This window comes from Euphorbia lathyris, chromosome 7, assembly GCF_963576675.1.
Source record: "Euphorbia lathyris chromosome 7, ddEupLath1.1, whole genome shotgun sequence".
NCBI classification, from domain to species: domain Eukaryota; kingdom Viridiplantae; phylum Streptophyta; class Magnoliopsida; order Malpighiales; family Euphorbiaceae; genus Euphorbia; species Euphorbia lathyris.
In genome coordinates, this window is record NC_088916.1 from 65,931,150 (window position 1) to 65,954,077 (window position 22,928).

At 33.0% G+C, this 22,928-nt stretch overlaps 2 protein-coding genes and 1 long non-coding RNA gene across 6 annotated transcripts; 1 reads left to right on the forward strand and 2 right to left on the reverse strand.

The window, feature by feature from the left end:
• Positions 1-866: 866 nt before the first annotated feature.
• Positions 867-4,125, reverse strand: LOC136234688 (uncharacterized). Of its 4 annotated transcripts, none has more exons than XR_010691437.1 (5): positions 3,768-4,125; positions 3,183-3,293; positions 2,218-3,086; positions 2,034-2,116; positions 867-1,186 (listed from the first exon to the last, which is right to left on the reverse strand). It is a non-coding gene; the product is annotated as an uncharacterized lncRNA (long non-coding RNA). The 4 variants fall into 4 exon arrangements; XR_010691440.1 differs by having other exon boundaries at positions 869-1,186; positions 2,218-2,568; positions 3,768-4,122; XR_010691439.1 differs by having other exon boundaries at positions 869-1,186; positions 2,218-2,594; positions 3,768-4,122.
• A 3,983-nt stretch (positions 4,126-8,108) lies between these two features.
• Positions 8,109-11,055, forward strand: LOC136201460 (uncharacterized). The gene is made up of 2 exons (XM_065992124.1): positions 8,109-8,517; positions 10,420-11,055. The coding sequence occupies exons 1-2, from the start codon at positions 8,405-8,407 to the stop codon at positions 10,625-10,627; spliced, it is 321 nt and encodes a 106-aa protein (XP_065848196.1). The 5' UTR covers positions 8,109-8,404; the 3' UTR covers positions 10,628-11,055.
• A 418-nt stretch (positions 11,056-11,473) lies between these two features.
• LOC136234834 (lysine histidine transporter-like 8) lies at positions 11,474-16,740 on the reverse strand. The gene is made up of 5 exons (XM_066024318.1): positions 16,397-16,740; positions 16,076-16,209; positions 13,300-13,736; positions 12,212-12,343; positions 11,474-12,105 (listed from the first exon to the last, which is right to left on the reverse strand). Exons 1-5 carry the CDS (start codon positions 16,666-16,668, stop codon positions 11,614-11,616), a joined length of 1,467 nt encoding a protein of 488 aa, XP_065880390.1. The 5' UTR covers positions 16,669-16,740; the 3' UTR covers positions 11,474-11,613.
• Between the last annotated feature and the right edge of the window lie 6,188 nt (positions 16,741-22,928).

Below are 22,928 nucleotides of genomic sequence, written 5' to 3' on the forward strand. Positions count from 1 at the left end.
AAGTTAATGGGATATGCATGACAATTAGAAAACTATCAAAGACATTTTTGTTCAAGAAATAGAAAGAAACGTTACTAATTCTTTAACTTCAATGTTAGTTATTAAATATATAATACATACACTACAACAAGAGGGTCTATTACGACGTTAAAATTTAAGGTTTAACGACGCTTTTCGGCGTCCCTAAACACTTACCCACGCTTTTCAAAGCGTCGTCACATGCGTCATTAAATCGCGTGTCGTTAATTTTAACGACGCATAAAACCTTGTGTGGGTAAATTCAATCTGACGACATATTGCATACGAGCGTTGTCATGTTACCAACGCTTACATTTTTAGCATCGTGATTTTTTTTATTATTTAATTTCATTTTCTGAAATTTTCACTACGTTTTAATAAAGCGTCGCAAAACGAACGACACATAATTTTTGTTACGTAGTTATTTCGTTTCAAAAAATATTGTTAGCGTCTGAATACCGCGACACTTCAATTTACTAGCGTCTCCAAATTAACGACATTTAATTGAAAAATGTCTACATTTAGCTACATATAAATATATTAGGTCCCAAATGAGATGACATTTTGCAGCCAAAATCTCTAAATCGCAGCGTTTGCATATTTTTATGTCCTTAGTATAACGACATTTTTTTAAATAAGTGTTTTGAAACAATGCAAAAGCTCACAACACAAATAACTTGCATTGGACAAACACGCGATGCAAATAACTCTTTTCAGATGAATTTTTTGTCAGATTTTCTATAATTGGTAACTTACTTAAAAAAACGGATTGAATGAAAGCTCTATAATTAATATAAACTAAACTATTATTAATAATTACAAATCCAAAAATATACTCATCATAAACAAACAAAGTTCTAATAAAAACACATGAAGTATGGTTGTAGGAAAATTTGGAAATTTCTACTATTCTCAAAAAGTATTTCAGGAACACTGAAAGCTGCAGTTGAATTAATACACTTACACGACATGCTTAATAGTACTTTTCAAAGTAATTTACATGAAGCTTCCCATGGTGCCATGTCCCAGATATACTTACAACCTCTAGTAACTTAGCATGCATAGATTGTGGATCAAAGTCATCATAAGATTGGTCGCATTTTGCCATAGGTCTAGACCACCCATATAGCTAGCTACCAATATTTGCAACAGGCACACCCTCTGCATCCTGAAGGACAATAAAATAAGAAAATCACCAAAAAAAGAAAAGCTAAACTACATAGTGAGTCAAATTTGGGAATAGAAAACATGTTAAATGCTAAGAAAAAATATCAATTGAAATAATCTCAAAGATACTCCATAACATTAATGAGTGCAAGCTATCGGAAAATTGAACCATCAGCACCCCAATAATTAGGATGAAACCAATACAAACCTCAGGGACCTCAAATTAACTTGACATGGAAAGTTTGGAAATATCCTAATCCATTATAATCCTAGCAACTTCTACAAGATAAAGGACTTCGTTCATAAACTGCATTACAATGATACGGTTTCAGCCAAATTAAACTTAAAAGAAAGATTGTGTACAACTGACAATCAATGAAAAAAAAATAAAGATATAATTAACAAGGCAAGTTACACAATTATGTAGAAAGATCTTCAAGGAAAAATAGTATGCATGCATGCTACAGTCACCAAAATATAACATACAACACTACCTTTTCCCGCCTCCTTTTTCATCTTAACTAAGGTAGAGAACCTTTGCTCATTGGCCATCTTCTTCTACTTACAATTTTTCAGTGAGCAATACAGAGAGATTGACAAGTTGTAAGATTGCTAGTAACACCAATATTAAGGTTCTCATTGTTCAACCAAAGTAGAGGAAAATTAAGTAGACAAACTGCAGACAAAGAAATGACTGACCACCAACCATCTTTCAACTTCATCTTTCTTTCTGGATGTATAGCATTATATAATTCTTCTGTTTTCACTTCTTAAATGTATGCACACACGTTATACATGAATCCAAGAAGAGTGTAATCATGGGAAAAGAGAACAAAATGGGAAATTACTTAGTATATCAAACTTTTCCATAGTCATGACTTCTTGCTTGTAGTTGTAAACTGCCATCATTCTGAAAATTACGAACTTCGGCCTGTAAGCAGAAAATTCATATGGATATCTTACTTTAGGCATTTGAGATTGTCAAAGAAAAAGGCATAGATAAATAAAGAAAGAACATAGTAGTGGACTTACACATATAACATCATTCTCTTCAAGAACATTACCCATGTTGAGTTCATCTACAGCAGTTCACAGCCTCTAGTATAAATAACTACAGCGTACTCACTACTCCGTATGAAAATGATCCATGTAGATACACATACTTAACATATCAGAGAAATTTAATACACAGGAGATACTGCCTCAAGCATTTCATGACTACAACTGAAAGTCACAAGTTCTATAATCAAGAACGAGCACTTTATGAACAAAAGGATGAGTTGTATGCCTTCATCTTTTCCTTATAAGGATTTTGCTTTTAAAAGGGATTTGATATATTCACACGAATGCTTCATGTCCTTTGACGAATAATAATAACCTAAGCTAAGAGAATAAAGACCACATATAACCTATACAATGAATAAAAACACAAGTTCAAATTAATTCAGAAAATAAGTTCCACTCAATTTTAAACTAATCATTTAGAGCTGTGAAAACACCTACCATATAACCTATGCAGTGATTAAACACAAGTATAAATTCAATCAAAAAATACCAATTTTCAGGAACTGGCCCTCAAACTCCACCGAACACAATGCATATTAAGTTTAAGAAGGTAAACAAGCCAATGCCCAGACCATATATAAGACGTCCAACTAAAAGAACACCAAGATCTAAAGCAAAAGTAGTTACTGAACCACCTAAAAAATATAGAAAAGCTACTATAATAAGTTCCAACCTCCTTCCTTGATATACAAATTCAAATAATTAGGAAAGAATATTTGGTAAGAAATTCCAGAGTTTTAAGCATTATGGTGATCCTAATAGGAAATATCTAGAAAATCAGCAATTGGATAGACAAAGAGAGAATCAAAAAGAGATCCATCTAGAGATCCACTAACCTGCATCAAAGGCTTTTTAACATAAGAAAATAATCATGCATTAAGAAAAAGCAGAGAAATTTTTTGAATGTTACCAATAGTACATATGAACTATACCACAAGACCAATCTGAATTGATGAAAAGGTTGAACTATGTTGTTCCACTGAGCTCAAGTGACTAGTAAATCCCAATTGACCCAAAGATTTGGAAGTGTACAACATCAAAACCTGAGACATGAAAATGCACTAAGAAAAAAGCACAACTAACACGTCCCAAATACACACATAGGGAGAGACTCAAGTCAGTTCTTAAAACGGTACAAATAACAATATGTACTGGATATTCGAAATCCCAATACAAATACATAATCTAAACAATCAACTATAAAATGAATTAAATCATAAATGGAGAACCCTGACTAGGAAGAGCAAGCATAACACAAGACGCAACAGGCTTAGTCGACTTCTTGACCTCAACAAGGCACATATGGCAAGTGGGGTAGCAGCAGCCGCAGAAAAGTTGGAAGGATCAGAGAAATTCAGAGCTTATATGTTCACAACCTATTTCCTACCTTGAGTATTGCTGGACTTCTTAAAACTATCACTTAATTTGCGTTTAGCAAAGCAAATTAGATAATCCAATAATGGGAACGTAAAACAGAAACGAACTGGCGCAGGAAAAAAAAAACCCTAGAATAATACCTCCGATTAGAAGAAATAGAAGATGAGTGAGAGGCGGTGGAATGAAGTCAGGAGGAATTAGACAATCCGAAATCGCCCAAATTTTGCCCAGGAAAATCACCAAAATCCTGCCTAGCAAAACAAATTAGACAATTCAAAAATGCCGAGCAATCCCTAATTTCGAGTCCTTTGCGCAATCGATTGCTTCAACAAGGACTATCACCAAATAGACGTAAGAGGAATTCTTAACAACGAGAGAGATGTGGCGGTTTACATGGTTAATAGAGGCAGACTCTGCACTTTTTTTTCTTTTTTCAATTTTCAGTAGTTTTTGGTGGGAATATAAAGCGCTAAAAAAATTAGCAACCTATAAGATGGCACAAAACCTACAAATTTCTTCAAATTTAAAATTTTGGGAAATTTCTATAGACACAAAATTTAATTTACCTTTAGAAAAAAGTGCGATGTTTTTATTCAAATCTGAAATTAAAAATTTTAAAATTTATAAAGTATCATTGAGTGAGTATAAATCCTCACACAAATAGAAAATGTGGTTGGGTTTTTTAATATAGAAATACAACTAAAAAGGGTCTTGAAATTTAAAAAAAAAAACTACCTTAAAACTTTTTTAATCCACAGAATATTTCACTCATTTTAGCTTTAAAAAATACCAACGTTTTTTTTTTCCAAATGTGTAGTTAAATTTTTACAAATTTCATCACAAGAATTAAAAGCGTCATTAAATGATTATACAAGGCAACACAAGTTAAAAAGTGTCGTTGAATATTAAATACGGGATAAAAAATAAAACTATATTTAAATAAGAAAATATTGAGACGTTTTTTTACGATACAAAACCTAAACTGTCTTTAATTTTAAAAAAATGCCGATGCTTTTTTTCAAAGCGTAGTTACTTTTAATAAAAATGCCAACGTATACTAAAAAGTGTTGTTAGTGACAATACAACCCGACACAAATATAAAAGTGTGGCTAAATTTTAAAATATGGAGACACATGTTAAAAGCGTCGTTAAAAAAGTGTCGTAATAGACCCTTTTTTTTGTAGTGATAAGAGCGGACCGAATCCGACTACATTCAGACTTTTGAGATAAATTCCAAACCCAACCTATTTTATATACGGTCTTGAATGGACTTAGGTTAGGTCGGACCAAATGCCAAATAAACCTATTCAAATCCAAGAGCATAGTATTACGAGTATATGAGAGATTTGATTAAAACCATTCCGCCCCCAATCTCGATCATTGATAACTCATGTTGAGAAAGCGTGCATAAATCATCAACAAAACAACCATAACATTGATAACTGATATCTTGACAATTTCATGCATGCTAAAAGATGTTTGAATTATTTACATAACCGGTGCATCAAATAGGAGCTTAATATGTTAAAAATAATAATTCATCAATGACTTAGTATATACATTTAAAAGATCAAAGGCTTAGTATATATATTTAAAAGATCAAACGTCTTAATGTGTTAGAAAATAATTGATCAAGTGTTTAATATATCTGTTTAAAAGATTAAGGCTTAATCAATAAAAAAGGAATGGATTAATATGCATTTTACCCATATCTATACTATATATAATAGCGGAAGCAGAGAGAATTTACAAGAAGTGTTTTAGAGGTTTTTTGGCTTAGTTGGCATTGTATGAGCAAAAAAATAAATGAGTTTTTTTCTTTTTTTTTTTTGAAAAAAGAATAAATGAGTTAATGAACTTTTATTATCTCTATATCATAAGTACTATATAAACACATTATTTATTGTCAATTATTAGTCCATTAATTAAAGTAATAAAACAAAGTATGAGTTACAAGAAGATGAAAAAACACTAAGTGAAAGAAATCCAAAAGTCACAAATAAACTTATATATAAAGCATGATATATAATATTCCATCATTATATTCATTGGCCACCGAAAATCAAAGACCTCCTTTAATTTTAATTATGTATTAGTTTCATTCTTAATTTTATAATTTTGTTCTTACTTCAAATGATATAGTTTTATAAAAAAATTTCTTACTTCATTAAGAGATTCAGATTTATTTAAGAGCGGGTTCCTTTGATAAACTGTATTAATAGAATTTTTTTTCTAGAATTGAGAGAATTTAGACTTTGATATCTCCAATTGAAGAAATCAGATGGAAATAGAAGAGGCATAGACATCTGAAATCGGGAAAAGCAAATGTGTCAGAAACTACAGAGAATCGTTATGTTTCCGAAGGTAATTATTCGATTTTTTTCATGTATAGTAGCTATTTTTTTTCTCAATTATGTTATTCCACACATCCTACTGCCTTATCTATGTTTTCTTTTTTATTTGTCTTTTTTTTCAAAATGACTAAATAAATATTTGTATGTTTTCATTCTTTTTTAGTATAAGTTGCTAGGTGTAATAGTTTCGATTGTTAACTCTAACTAAAATATGAATTTTCGGCTTTATATGAATTCAATTGTTATGTTTAATTGGATTTAGATTAATTTTCCAAATTCAGAACCTGATGAAGTCTACTCATTTTTTTTAATTTGGGTTTATCTAACTCATTTGGATTGAATTTTTTATTTTTATGCATTTTTGGTACGAACAGATATAAAATTTCACACAATACTTGTTTATTGAAGTTGGAGACATATTAAAAAAAAAAATTAAAGAGGTATGAAAACATTATACTTATAATAAAATTTATTTCAATTATAAATCATGTTTTGTCACGATTACCATTCTAAGTTTATTTGTCATTTTTAGTGATAGATTTTATATCTATATCTATATTATTATATATATATATATTTTTTTGGTAAGAAGGGAAGAAAAAAAACAAACAAACAAAAACCTAACCCGGGATCAGTCTAGGAAGACTGACCCCAATCCTATCCTCAAGAAGAGAAGGTAACAGAAAAGAAGGAGGAACGGAAAGGGTAGAAACACCTAACATCCCCCCATGCCCAGCAGCTGCCAAGCGATCCCAACGAAAAAAAATAATATGTAAGGACCCATTCAAATAGTGGAAGCATGGAGAAATTAATTAGGAGAGTTTTAGAGGCCTTTTTTATTAATTGTCAAAATAGTAATAAAAAAATTATAAAAATTATATTTAATCTAATAGATATAATAAAATAACTTATAAAATATCCCAACGAAAAAAAATAATATGTAAGGACCCATTCAAATCTCATTTATTTAATTTTAATAAATAACATTAAAACAAATATTACTGAAAAAAAATTATATTTATATTTAATAGATAAAATAAATAACTTATAAAATATCACAACGAAAAAAATTGTATAACGATAAAAAATATGTAAGGACCATTCAAATTCTCTTTATTTAACTTTAATAAATAGCATTAAAACTAATGTAACTGAAATTTTTTTATAAAACATTGATAAAAAAAAATATGTAAGATCCATTCAAATTCCATTCTTTTTTTTGGTAGGGAAAAGAGGGAAAAAACAAAACACCACAAGAAGTTAGCCTGGGTTTAGCCTAGGAAACCAACGTAATTGAAAAAAAAATTATATTTATATTTAATAGATATAATAAAATAACTTACAAAATATAGCAACGAAAACAAATTATATAACGATAAAAAATATGTAAGGATCTATTCAAATTCAATCCATTTAACTTTAATAAATAACATTAAAACCAATAGAACAAAAAAAAGTATAACACATTTAATTTTTTGTTGTAATAATTAACACAATATTTAAACCTCAAAACTACTATATAAACCAAATAAAATTAAAAAAAGAAAGACATGCTTATTCAAATTCATGGATTTATCAAAGATTTTTGAAAGAACGAGAAAAAGAATTTTGAGGAGAGCTAGAATTTGATTGAAAAAACATCGCCACAAAGTGTAGTAAATATTTTAAAATTGCAAGATTATATAGAAAAAGTATTATATAAAAACAGAAAGGAATGATCTTTACAAACATGTCAACATGACCAATACATTACGACTTCAACAACTTCCAAAACATACTATCAAACAATTATAAATATATGTTAATTTATTTACAATCTGTAAATTTAAATTATTTTATAACAAAATATTAATATCACATGTAAATGATATAAAATTTTAAAAATATTAAAATATTGTAAAAAAAAATTATCCACCGGCCGGGCACAATACTAGTTTTTATTATCTAATGATTGTCTTCGTATAAAAACTAAAAAGTGGATTGAACTAAAAGTCTGAAACCCAGATTGGGAGAATATGAGAGTAGGCCTGAAGTTCAGCCACACAATGTTGATGGAAGCCCGACGAAAAGCTAGCCCAACGCTAAGAATTTAAATCCACAAAAATCACAAAAGATCGGGTGATTTCGTTTTCGAGCCCAAAATTGTAAGGTTCCCGCAGGGGTGGGAGGGAGTCTGAAAGCGGAGAAAAGGGTCCACGACGCATCGCAACGCACGAACCTTGATAAAGCAAACAGATTATTCTTATTCATAATCTCATATTATATTTGTATTAAGAGATTTGTTTCTATTTTCGCAAATTTTTTAAATCCTCTATTTTCTCTGTAATTCCTTCGAAATGATGTCCGCTTGAGCTCTTCACATAGCAAGATTGAAGAATACATTCAGCACAAGAAAGGAGGAGAGAAATTGAAACTGGTTAGAGATGATAACGCGATCGAATCTGGCAGATCAGTTGAGGGAGTATCAAATTCGATCTAAACATGATTGGGCCTCCGTCTCCTTCTTTTCTTCCACAACTAATCTAACTTCTTCAAGGTGCCCTAATTAACCCTGTTCCCAGTTTTTAATATTTGATTTGTTTAATTTGATATTCTCATGATTGCGGGATCTCTATGCTCCGATGGTATGCTTGCCAACTAATTGTAGCTTCAATTTTCGTAGATCAGTTAGGGCTTTGAATTGTTGAGGGGAATTTTTTAATTTTGAAATGTCTGATTCGTTATTTTGTGCTAAAAAATCGTAATCAAAACTTAAAAGCTTTGAGGTTTGGGAGTCGATTAGCTCAGTTTCTTTTTCCCCCACTGGTCAGGTCTGTTTGGTTAGGCAAATTGATACTTTTCTTGATTTTCTGTTTGGTTAGGCAAATTGATACCTTTCTTTTTCCTTCTGTAACTGGTTTGGAACATTATTGAATCTTATTCCATGACAAAGAAACATGGTTATTATAGGTGAAAAAGGAATTCATATGCAATTGCAAGTAAACTTGAAAACTCAATCAGAATTGAACAATGAATACCAACTGTTGTTGCTCTATATGCCTTACACTAAGAGGGTTGATGTTGATCTAAAAAATATGCATTTATAATGGACTGTTTCTCAGGGCCAGTGTTTCTGGTAATTTAATTTGTTTCCCCATTTGACTTTCAAACTTCAAAGCACAGTGTGGACAGTAATAGCTACTAATTTATTTGCTGCTGTACAACGTGGAAAAAAGGTTAAGTCATATGCAAGGGGAGTAATGGCAAGGCAACCTTGCACACTGGCTAGTTAATTTTGTTTTAGACTATTAATCTTTTAGGTGGGATTATTCTGATTTTGATATCTTCATATATCCTTTAGTGGTTGGTTCCCTTAATATTATTTCTTTCTGTCTTAAGGTCATGAAATTAAATTTCCTTAGGATTTTATGATTATGTATTTTTTTTCTTGATGTGCTGTGTATATGATGTAGAGAGATAAGAAATGGGAGGTTGTAAAATGCTTCTTAATGTTATTTTATAAATTTCATTAGTTTCCACAGAAAACTATGTGAGCTGAGTTTTTCAATAGTGTCATCGTTGCCCATATGAAACAACTGAATAAAATAGGCAAAAAGCATCCTAATGCCCTTAATCATTCTGATTTTGGTGGATTGAGTCCCCGATCTTTTATTTAATACATTGAGCCCTTAATCTTTTATTTTTAGTCACATTAAGCCCTTGATGACTAGAAAAATCTACTTTGAACATAAAACTCGGTTAATAAAGAGTTATTATTTTCATTTGCATTCCAAGTTTGCATTTTTAACTGTTCAACTTCAAATTTTTTTTTTTTTTTTATGTTTGATTTATCTATAAAGAAATTGTAAAAAAACCTCTTATTTTGAAACTATAAAACGTATAATTTCAGACTCAGATGAAATGAGTAGCGCTCTTTTAACTAAATTGAATATTCACAAACTAACTAATTAGGCAATCAAGGGCTTAAATTGACCAAAAATAAACGATCAAGAGTCTGGTATGTTGAAATAAAAGATCAAGAGCTTAATCCACCAATATTGGAATGATCAAGAGCCTCAGGATGCTTTTTGCCAATAAATCACGGACAAAAATAATTCATGGAGTTGTTCAAGGCTCAAAAGATGCGCAAGGAAGGCTATTCTTGTCATATACATGATGTCAATTAGATTAGCAATTTGAGGTATGACACAACAAATGAACACATGTTTTCATATCTCGTTATACTTTTAACTTTGAAGGCCTCAAGCTTTAGGGTTGCATGATAAACTTAATCCCTTTTCATATTGTAGGAAGAAATAGTATAAGAATGTGATCTTTACATGAAAATCTCCCATTAACCACCTAAACACCGTCATGAAGCATTTTATTTTTAAGTGATTGTAGGAAAAAATTACACAAGAATGTGACTATTGATGCCTTTTCTCTTTTATGTTTGCAGGGTGGATGTGGTGGTATTTGTTATATGGGAACTTGTAATTCTAGCTTTCCTGGTATTTTCAGCCGTTTCGTTATATTTTAGGCATATCCAGCTGGCTTTTATTTTAGTATGCATCACAATGCTATTGCTTTTATGCATGAAAATTACAAAGCAAGTGAGATTGGCCAGAAAAAAGAAGCGGAGGATGCTTCTCCCTTTATCTATGTAAAACTAGACACACAATGAACCTTCTTCTGAAGTGACACTGAGTTGTTTTGTAAATTGTGAGAATCTTGACCGTTATGTTATAGTGGTCTATTCTCCCTCCCTTGTTTATTGAAACATGTAATTGCAGCACTTAGCATCAAGTTGCCTAAGGCATAGGATTTATGGTGATTAATTTGGTGAATGCTGATTGAAGTGGAGAGTTGTAATCACCCGAGTCAAAACGCAAAGTCGGGATATCTCCGTTCTTAATATGCTACATGTTTGTAGCCAGGACTTCGGCTTCAATGAACCATGTCCAAACGCAGTTACTATTTGAGTGAGAAATGACGCTTTGAATGGGTTTTTTCACCAATGTAATATGAAACAGTTCAGTTTTATTGACATGCATTGTTGAGGAAGTTAAGAAAAAAAGAGAAGTTGGTTTTGATTTGTGAATGCTGTAGCTTCTTTTTATGCTTACAACTAGGTAATGTTTTGCTAATTGTTCTAACTTGCCTGATTGGAAATGCATTGGTTAAAATAGAACAGCTGCTTATAATCCTGATTTTATGGAACAATCTAAGTTTTGCAACCATTTAGGGGTAAAATTTGTTCTTAGTCGCCAACGTCGGAGATAAAGTTGCACAACTTTAGACGTTAGGGGTAAAATTGCTCTTGACCGTCAACATTTTGGGTATTTTTGCACCTTATTCTTTATTTTAATTTTAAACAAGTATAAGGGGTTAATGAGATATCTCTAATGTTTAGGGTCTAACCAATTTTTTGGTCTAGTACGAGATATTTATCCGACAGTATACTCGGGGACAATTGAATCTGCACACATTGTAGAGATTTTTGATGCTAAAACTGAAAAAGAAGTAGAGTTTCTTGAGGATGGTAAGAGCCACTATGTACTAGTCACTTTGTTTTACAAAGAGCATATAAAAATTTGTCAGTTTTTTTTAGCAGTTCCGAGCCTGAAACAGGCTGATTTTAATAAACTGCTGCCTACTTGGGCTTGAAAAAATGAATTTCTATGCCCATAGTTACAATAGTCCATATAGCTGCAATTACAATAAGAACACTCATCACCATACCCAATACTCCCAACACCAAATTCAAACACCACATTGCACCATATTTACTTGGTTTCTTCATTATTATCCACATGAAACATGGATATGCTAAAGTGACTGGTAATGCAATCCCTCCAATCAACCCCGCCAAGCTCGGCAAAAACGGCAATGCTACCGATATAAAAAACGCGAAACATCCGAAAAACACCCGAATCCCTGATCGTAGCCATTGCGGGCATGGCTTATTCATTTTGCTTGTGTATCTCAGCTCCAAATTGTCAAAAACTGGCATTGCATATATTTGAAATGAAGTGAGGCAGTTAATAATAACAAGTATGCTTGTGATTCCAAGTAAGACTTTTGATGTGTCATGTTCATGGTATTTGTATAGTGCATTTAACATCCCTGATCCCTTTTCTGGTATCTGTCATCAAAATTTTCAAACATATTAGAAATTTAATGATATGTTTTATAATTGAGGTGCAAGAAAATTTAGAAAAAGAAGATGTGTTTGTGGTTATGTTATGTACCAAGTTTCCATAAGCCCAATATCCAGCAATTGCTAGTGGGAATAAGCACATTCCTATTATCAAATATGCAAACTTTACTCCTTTCCACATGGGTATCCGAGAAGGTTGCTTTGCTGATGATGGCATGGTTCCCTTCAATAGTTTAGACATAGAGATTAGTATATAGAAATATCATCCAAATGTTATAAAAATTCATTTATCTGTTAAGAAAATAAAAACTCAATTTGGCTTGCAGGATCAATTTATCTCAAAATAAAGGCAGCCCCTTCAAATTAGTCAAAAAAGTCTATTCCCCTCAATTATTTTTTAAAATTATCAAATAGTAACTTTTTAAATTTAGTGCACGTTTTGTTATTACTTTTCTAGATTCTAAAAGTAATTTTTTCAGCTTGGCGTCTGGTAAAATACAAATTTGTTTTTCTAACTACATTTGTGTAGCTTTTGGTACTTCCATAGTTTATAAAAAAAGTTGATATTAATTTTTTCCTGGATAAATTATCCTAAACTTTTAACTTAATTTTAAAAATACATCTAACTTTCAATTTAATGTAAAAAATAGCCTTAACTTTCAACTTTTGCAACGTATTTATCAAATACTTATAAAAAAAATTCACAACATTTTTCTTTTTCCGTAAAAGGTTCTGTTGGTCACATCAATATTAAACTGACTCTTACAGATATTATTGACCTTTCAAAGTGAATTTTTTTGAACGCTAGGAATGTATGACGCCCAAAAATATATTTTAGGTATGACATGTGTTTAGCATCATATATTAGTGTAAAAAAAAATCAATAATGACACCCATCAATGGACTAATGTAACTAAAAATGTCAAGTTATAGATTAAATTAATATCTGAACTTTACTCTCAGATCAACTTAATTTCAAATCCAAATTAAAGCGCCAAATTGAGGAGAGTTTCTACAATACTCTCAGATCAAACTGGTTTGAGACCGCAAAAATGGTACCACACCATCATAAGTATTGACATGGCAACATCTTAACGGTTCCAAACTAGTATGATCCGAAACTATATTAGAAATATTGCAAATTGAGGCTTTAGAAGAAGAAAGAGAGTAGGCAGTTACCTGAATTTCTAGCACAAGATTATGGCCTCTAAAAGCAAACGCTATAATTCCAAATGCATTGAGGACACTAAAAAATGAATCCCTATGATTATCTTTAGGGTATTCCATCGGAGGATCATAGGAAACATCCAATGGCCTAGCTTGAAGAATAGACAAAATCCATATGAGAGAACAATATCCAACGGCTGTGATTGCACCAACAAGTGAAACTCCAGCTATTGAATTCAAGTTTGGAAGTTGAGCTAGAATTATAGATGAGCATGTGAATATCACATACCACTCTATTGTTGATAATGCCTTCATTTTACAATTTTCTTCGCACACTATTTGGAAAAATACTTTCATTGTTCCACCTCCTATCATAATGAGAGTTACACATGTTCCTCCTGATAAGTACATTGTTGGAAATAGAGCTGCTACTTTTCCTAGCTTTTCACCTGATTTCAAATGTACCAAAATTATGACTTATATTAATTTTAAATAGGTTATAAAAGTCGAAAAAGAGATTTACCAGTCCACCTATCACACAGGAGAATCAATTAGTACACATGTATGACAAGCAAACCAATATTAGTCTGCCTGTCATATAAGTAGACCAATTTCAGTCCTCCGATGTGAGAAGTGATTTATAAAAAAATCTAAAAAATAGAAATGTGTAAATATTAAAAATACAGTGGCATGCTTATAATTATTAAAAATATAATATTATATTTAACTTTTTTTTTGAAATATATATATATATATTTATTTATTTAAACAAATTTGTTCAATACTAGAGCTGCTACCTCATTTTTAGATTTCACCCACCCAATTATGTGTAATATGTGGCATCATATATGTCTTATAAATTAATTAAAATCCAATATTTAATTGAGAAGTTAGAGTTTAAATAAGATTCAAGATTTTAGAATAACTAGAATTAGAAGATGAAATAAGAAATTGCGAAGAATAAGGATGAAGAATAAGATGAAGAAAGTTCAATCTAAATCCAGATTCAAGAGATAAGAATTACACATAAAGAAATATAAACAAGTTCTTTAACTTGAAAGATAAATGAAGAAATTATCAATCAAATTGTGGAGTCATTAATCAAATTCGCCCACTTTTATAGTGAAATATCAGGAAGATATTCGTATATCCTCAACCCATTTAAATGTTTTTGAAGCCACGTGCTAAATATAAAATTGAGTTCTTAATATTTTTTTAAAAAATATGTACAACTTTAATCTGGTAAAAAAAATAAAGTTATTGTGCATTTTATTTGAAATTGACCTAACTTGCCATTAGGAATAAAATTGTTTTTGGATGCTAACATTAGGAGTAAAATTACATCATTTTAGACGTTAAGGGTAACTTTGCTCCAGCCAGTAAACGTTATGGGTATTTTTGTACTTTATCTCTATTAATTTTAAGGGATAAGGTTCAAAAATACCCCTATCGTTTACAATCAGGAGCAATTTTATCCCTAACGTCTAAAATGGTGCAATTTTACCCTTAACGTAGGGAGCCAAATGCAATTTTACCATAGATTGTCAAAATTGAATCAATTTCAGAAATTTATGTTATCGGAGCGATGAAACAGTTGTGAAGTTCCTGAAGAAGATGTATGATTTGCCGAAGAAACTGTAACATAATTGTTGTATTAAGCCGACTGGTGTCTGAACCACGAAGCAGATAGTATTTTGGGAATTTTGGTGGTAAGTGAAGGCATTAGGAACAAATTAAGAGTATTGTATAGTGTATTTAGTGATTTGGAGTTTGAAGGTTAAAGCTTTTGAAGAAGCTGGTAACAGAGAAAGTAGCAGGAACTTCCTAATAATTCTTGGGAGTGTTATGAATTGATTCAATTTGACAACGTTATGAGTAAAATTGGTATTGATTGCTTATGTTAGGGGTAAAATTGCATCATTTTAAACGTTATGAGTAAAATTGCTCATGACTATAAACATTAGGGGTATTTTTGCATCATATCCCTAATTTTAATGATAAAATACTTTTAGAAGTTATTGGAATCCTAGAATGACTTATATTTGAGGAAAAATCTAAAATGCTAGAATAACCTATATAATGGAATGGAGGGAGTAATAAATAAGGAGTAAATATAAAAAGTATTTTTTTTTTAAAATTATATGTTTTAGATAATCTTCAAATTATTAAAAGTAATTGTTTATATGAACTCAAAAAAAAAAAAGTAATTGTTTATATTATTTTAAAAATACTCTTATTTTTTTTAATAATTTCTCAAACAAAATATGTCCGCTTTTCTAATTTGGTGGCTGTGGAAATGACCATATTGCACATGCCTATCTACAGTTGTGGTACATGTTTTTCTACACAAAAAAAAAGTCAAATTTTATGTGAATCCTTTTTTTTTTTTCAAATGAGAAGGGAGAATTTTCTTCCGAAATAGTATTACTATCAATCTAGCTGTATAAGAAACAAACTGATATGATATGATACACGTGGGCATATTGCAACTCCTTAACCGGCAAGCCAGCCAAAACTACCACAACCACCAAAATTAATAATTTTTTAGGTAATTAATTACCACAAATATGTCAATTTCATTTTTTTTTTTTTGGTTATAAATATGTCAATTTCCTTCCTCTATACTTTCATATTTATGAGTCGCAAGTAATGTCAAATTTTAACGTTGACACTTGATTTTGGGAGCTACTTTATAATTAAAATAAAGTAGTTGTGTCAGTAGAAATTTATATAAATGCTAAATTAAAAAGTCAAAATGATATTTTATAATTGAGTTGAGATTACTGACCAAAAGCTGCCATAGAGAGTTTGAGATATCTGCTGTATCGCATCCCAGAGTCTGATTCATGCAACTGAATCAACAACCATAGAGTGTAAAGCTGCCACATGAATATCATAGATAGACACAACAGTCCCCAAGTCCTGCACCCAAAATCAGAAAAAATTAAATAAATTATTTACAATATATAAAGATTTTGGAATGATTATATTGTTTAACAAGAATTGAAAATACGTAATATCGATAAATATAAACACTAGCTATTAAATAATTCTAAATAAGTCTAATTGTTATCGGTTAGTATTTCATTATAGGTAAAGAGATAATTACCAGCCAAGAATGAGGAAAGCTAGGGGAAGAAGAAGGGATTGAGCTCCAAGACCAGAGCTGAGAGTATGAAATGCAGAATAATAAGCATTGCCAGTTCTTGATTGAGTAATAGGAAGCCATGCTTCTTGTTCTTGAGGGTCAAATCTTGTAAAATTACCCACTTCTTTCAAAGTTGAAATTAGGGGTGATTTTGCAATAGAAAGTTGAAATGGAGGAGCACAAATTGCAGGAGGAGGAGGAATTCTACTACTAGAAGAAGTCACTTCTTCCATTGATGCTTTAAACAGGGATGAGATGAGTGAAAGTGTTTATGCTTATTCGTAATATATGGTTTTGGAAGAGATTGTGATTTGAAGATTTTACAATTGGGGAAGAATATATATGTATATATAGTAGTAGTAAATGGAGGAGATTGGAGATGTTGATGTGCATGATGAGTTGGTAAAATCTAGGAAAAGCTAATAGGAATCATTGCTGACCTCACTACTGTCTTTTTTTCTTTAGCCCAGTGTTTGTGGCGGCTCTATACATTTCACATAACTACTTGAGGTTACTGTTTGTTGTTTGCTGTTATTAGACTTAAAGCATCTTCAAGTCACTCTTAATACGCTCTCCAAAAATAATATAAATAATTGACTCTTAGTGATTTAAAAGTGACTAACATATATCACCTCCAACAATACTCTTTATATTCACTCCTTATTTATTATTTTATTACTAAATTATTGTTTGTTGTTATATTTACCAATAGTATGAGGAGAGAGGCTCTCTATTAATAGAGAGGATGAATAAGCTCTTAGTGATTTGAGGAGCCACTAAGAGACTGTTGGAGTTCATTTTTTATTCTCCCTCCTCAAATTTTAATTTAAGAGCCAATTTAAGAGGTTGTTGGAGATGCTCTTAATATGTTAGTTGTCTTCTGAATTTGTTCAAAAAATTTGATTGGCCTTTTGAATTTTTAAAGTGTCCTGATAATTCTCTCAATTTGCATAAAATGTTCAGTTAGTCACTTAAACTTGCGCAAAATATAATCAATTGATCACTCGGTTGCAAAAAAAAAGTAACTTAAATGCGAAAGATGTATTACACATATCTTAAAAAAGGTAAAACGACCAAGATCGGAGTATGCGATTCTAATATTAAAAAAGACAAGTTTTACAGTTGAGCAAGTAATAATTTCATTTTTAATCTATTTTTAAATTATGTAATAACATGACAGGTTTTATAGTTGAGCAACTAATAACTTCATTTTAAATCTATTTTTGAAAAATGTAATAACATTTCAAGACGCGTGAAATACATATTTTCCGTATTTAACTTGTATTTTACAATCGAATGATTAATTGATTATATTTTGTACAAATTTAAAGTGCTAATTGAACATTTTATACAAATTGAGAAGGCTATCGAAACATTTTGAAAATTCAGAAACCAATTAACCTTTTTCAACAAGCTGAACGGGAAAATGATGCACTAAGCTAAGCCTATATATTTTGTTAACTCTTTTACACGTGAATCAGAAATTAAAGCCCCCACTTCAGAATTTGATGCCTATGTGTTAAAGGGTGTTAATATATTTTTATTATCTCAAATTTTTTTCCCTATTATCTCAATTTCTAATTATGTTATTCAATAGACATTAGAATTGAAATTGTAGTATTTTATATGAGGGACTTTAAAATTATTTTGATACCTTATTATTCTTTGATACAAAAATAAAAATAACCTAAATGCTCGTTTGTATTTTTTAAATTTAAATAAAAGATAGAAAATATTTAGTAAAATTCTGAAACAGTTATTTTTAGTTGATTTTTTTTAACTAACATCTACTAGATAATAACAGGTTTTAATATATCATTTGTCTTCTGAACTTGTCCAAAAAGTTTGATTGGTTCCCTAAATTTTTAAATTGTCCTGATAGCTCCCTCAACTTGTATAAAATGTTAAGTTAGCCTCATGAACTTGCGTAAAATGTAATGAATTTATCAATCGGTTGCAAAAAAGTAAGTTAAATATGTAAGAATTATTGCACGCGTTTAAAAAAAATAAAACGACTAAGATCGGGGTATGCAATTCTAATATTAAAAAAGACAAGTTTTATAATTGAACAAATAATAACTTCATTTTTAATCTATTTTTGAATTATATAATAACATTCTAAGATGACTGAAATACATTTTCCGTATTTAACTTATTTTTTTTTTTTGCAATTGAGTGGTCAATTGATTATATTTTATGCAAGTTCAGAGAGTTAACTAGACATTTTATGCAAGTTGAGGGTTATTAGGACACTTTGAAAGTTCAGAGAACCAATCAAATTTTGTAGACAAATTCAAAGAACAAATGATGTATTAAGGCTTAAAAAAAATTAATTAATCATATAATATCATTATTTTATTGATTAAGATGTGAAATTATCTGTATTTATTAACTTAATTAATTGTGAGTGATGTACTTTAAGAGAATTGAGATGACGATAGCAAGATGTTGGAGGCTTACGTCACATTCGCAACATCAGGCCACCAATTTATATAAAAGGTGTGTTGCCAATTAAAGCCTCACCAACTTTTCCTTTTTTTTAATATACTACTATTTCCATACTACTTTTGCTGCAACAATTTATCTTATTTTGTCACCTATATATATACAGATAGGATTAAATGTAATGATTGTGACTCAATCTATCTTTAAAGTTATTAGGTTAATTAAAAAAAAAAAAAGAAACCTATGATTTCGTTGATTTACAGAGGGCATCCCTCTCTTAGCTGCGGACCCGGAGCCAAAAGACGAGACCCGTAAAGAGCCAGCCGAGGAAGACGAGGGCAACGGTAACCAGCAGAGCACGCGGAGCGCACCTAGTAGGGCATGGTGCGTAAAGAGCCCAAAGTCCGAAGGAAAGTCCAGAAGGTCATACACGCGGGGCGTGCAATCCGATGCGCGGAGCGTGGATCCAGTGTCCGAAGAGAGTTCTGTCCAGGAGGTCAAGTACGCGGGGCGTACTTCTGGAGATGCAGCGCGTGAGAATCCCCAGCGAGAACCACCAAGTCCAGGAGCACAACCACGCGGGGCGTGCTGAGGGTTATGCGGAGCGTGCCAAACTGGAGAATACTTCTTCAGCAAGTTCTTCCTACCATGACCATGAAGGACCACTTATCAATTTACTATTTAATCCTTCATTTACCTTTATCACTTTTTATTCCTATTTTATCTTTAGAGGTTTAACTATGCTTGTAACCCTAATGTGGGCTTTTAGACATTTCATTTTAGATTTGAGGGACTATATAAGCTTCTCATTTTGTAATGTTTCCCAACTTTGATGAATTAAACACTATAGCCTCCATTGGAGCTTGGATTTCTATCCTTAGGTTTGTCCAACCTTCTAGTTTAGCTAGAGAAGATTTGTATTCTTTGTGAGTTTAAGATTAAAACTCTCAACCCGACTTCAATCTACATCAGTTGGTATCAGAGCCGAGTCGTTTTCCTTCCCGGAGACTTTTTCTCGAAAATGGTTCAACCACGTATCACAACCGAAGCCATGGGAAGCAATGAACAAAGATTTGAGGCTATAGAAGCAAATATGAAGGTAATTAGTGACAAAATGATAGAGCTTGGAGAAATGCACCTTGCCATGGAAAGACTCACTCTTGAGTTTCGAAATGCCCACACTCAACCCGCCAGAGACCCTCACCGGAAAAATGAAGATACAATCCGTCCCCCACCGGATAGGCACCCAACGCCACCTCCTTTGAGGAACCAAACACCACAACAAGTGGACCTTTGGGTTCATGAGGTAAGGCATTCTAACGTCGTCGTCCTTAGAAATGCCGATAATGATAGTGACGATGATCTATTTGATGATTTCGAATTGAATAGGATTGCTAGAGACATGGGTATTAGGCATGATGTCGGTATTGGGATGTTAGGTATGTGAATGATATGAATATGAATGATGTTGTTGGTCCTGCGCATGTGCGTGCCGGGAATTTGGATATTTTGAATGTCGATGATGTAGGTGGTCACGGAAGGGAAAATTATGGGATGAATGATCCGTATGGGGGTCATGACATTGGTAGGGGCAGATATAGGGAAAGAATGAATGGATGAGTTGGGTATGGAGGACACTATGAGAGGGACGATGCATTCAAGTTGAAAGTTGATCTACCTTCGTTTGGAGGGTAAATCGACATTGGGAGGTTCCTTGATTGGTTGCTTGAGGTGGAGAGGTTCTTCGATTATGCGGACATATCGGAAGATAGGAGAGTTCGGTTAGTGGCTTATAGATTGAAAGGGGGAGCCTCGGTATGGTGGGATAATGTGAAGGAAGAGAGAAGAAGGGGAGGAAGGGAGCCGATTAGGTCTTGGCGGAGTATGAAGTCGATGATGAAGGAACAATTTTTGCCACCTGACTACGAGCAGTATATCTACAGCTCCTACCGAAATTGATCACAAGGGCCTAGGAGCGTGCACGAGTACACTTCGAAGTTCTTGAGGCTTTTGACAAGGGCTAACTTGTCAGAGACCGAAAGCCAAAAGACTTCAAGGTATCTTGAGGGACTAAGGTACAACATTCAAGACAGAATTGGGACACAAATGGTAATCCAGGTTCAAGACGCAAGGAATTTAGCTTTGAAGGCCGAGTCTCAATTGAGTGTTAGAGCATGTGATGGATACGAGAGGCCGATGATTGAGGGAGCATGTGGGGAGGGAGAAGAGTCCAAAGAGGCTGACAAGGACAAAGGTGGCGCGAGCTCAAGTGGCACCAAAGCTTTGAATGGGGGAAAATCACCTAGCGGAGACGTGAGACCCTTTAGGGCGACATCACCTCCTAAGGGCAACAACAATTACACCAAACCAGCCCTATTTAAGTGCTTTCGATGCAATGAACCGGGCCACCGCTCGAATGAATGTCCTAAGAGGAGGAGTGCTAATGTGATGGAGAGGTACGATGATGATGATTATGGAGGAAACGATGGGGTGTATTGTGAGTCTATTGACAGCGGATCATCCGGAGATGAGCGAGGAGTCCATGTAGTGAAAAGAGTGCTAATGTCGGTTGAACAAGAACATGACCCGAGACACCAATTGTTTAGAACTAAATGTCTAATCCACGGATTGAAATGCAAGTTGATTGTTGATGGTGGAAGTCAAGAGAACATCCTTAGTAAGGCCGCTTTGAGCAAATTCGGCTTAGTGCCCGAGCCACATCTGAACCCGTATCGAGTGGGGTGGATTAAAGAAGGGGAGAAGCTTAATGTCACTCACCGGTGTAAAGTTCCTATTTCTATTGGAGTTTTCCAAGATGAGGTTATGTGTGATGTGGTTGAGATGGATGTGTATCACTTGCTCCTCGGAAGACCTTGGCAATTTGACCGTGATGCCTCACATGCGGGAAGGGACAACACGTACATCATATTCAAAGATGGGGCCAAGTACATCCTTACGTCGTTGAAGGGCTCTACTAGGGGAGAAAAGAAGGCCGCCTTGATTGTGTGCCCAACCCGGGAACCAATGCCGCTAGAGGATGCAAGGGTTGGCCAACACGTCGGGTTGTTAGTGACGAGTAGCCCATGCCAAGAGGAGAATATTACTGATGGGGTGAGTGGGACAACAATCCTTGCTATGCACCATTCTTGTTTTATCACCGAGTTGGGGTCCAACTCTTTTAAAGAAGAGGAGTACGATGAGGGCATCCCTCTCTTAGCTGCGGACCCGGAGCCAAAAGACGAGACCTGTAGAGAGCCAGCCGAGGAAGACGAGGGTAATGACAACCAACAGAGCACGCGGAGTGCACCTAGTAGTGCACAGAGCGTGAAGAGCCTAAAGACCGAAGGAAAATCCCAAAGGTCATGATCGCGGGGCGTGCCTTCCGATGCGCGGAGTGTGGATCCAGTGTTCGAAGAGAGTTCTGTCTAGGAGGTCAAGTACGCGGGGCGTACTTTCGGGGACGCAGCGTGTGAGAATCCCCAATGAGAAGCACCAAGTCTAGGAGCACAACCACACGGGGCGTGTTGAGGGTTACGCGGAGCGTGCCAAGCTGGAGAATACTTCTTCAGCAAGTTCTTCCTGCCATGTCCATGAAGGACCACTTATCAATTTACTATTTAATCCTTCCTTTTTTTTATTGAATTACCCTTATCACTTTTTATTCCTATTTTATCTTTAGAGGTTTAACTATGCTTGTAACCCTAATATGGGCTTTTAGACATTTCATTTTAGATTTGATGGAGTATATAAGCTCCTCATTTTGTAATGTTTCCCAACTTTGATGAATTAAACACTATAGCCTCCATTGGAGCTTGGATTTCTATCCTTGGGTTTGTTCGACCTTCTAGTTTAGATAGAGAAGATTTGTATTCTTTGTGAGTTTAAGATTAAAACTCTCAGCCCGACTTGAATCTACATCACAGTCGGCATAGTAATTTTTATCGTAGAAAAAAGATTATAATTTTCTCTATTAGTAAAATCGTGGAAAAAATCCTAATTCCGTCTAAGTTGATGACGTGTTCAAGGGCAAATTTATCGTTTGAAAAAA

Excerpts from the sequence above, each read along its gene's own strand:
- LOC136201460 (XM_065992124.1), top strand. The coding sequence starts at position 8,405 with ATGATAACGCGATCGAATCTGGCAGATCAGTTGAGGGAGTATCAAATT. Across the intron at positions 8,518-10,419 it reads ACTAATCTAACTTCTTCAAG|GGTGGATGTGGTGGTATTTG; the intron begins GTGCCCTAATTA and ends TTATGTTTGCAG.
- LOC136234834 (XM_066024318.1), bottom strand. The coding sequence starts at position 16,668 with ATGGAAGAAGTGACTTCTTCTAGTAGTAGAATTCCTCCTCCTCCTGCA. Across the intron at positions 16,210-16,396 it reads GCTTTCCTCATTCTTGGCTG|GACTTGGGGACTGTTGTGTC; the intron begins GTAATTATCTCT and ends TTTTGGGTGCAG. Across the intron at positions 13,737-16,075 it reads ACTCTCTATGGCAGCTTTTG|GTGAAAAGCTAGGAAAAGTA; the intron begins GTCAGTAATCTC and ends ATTTGAAATCAG.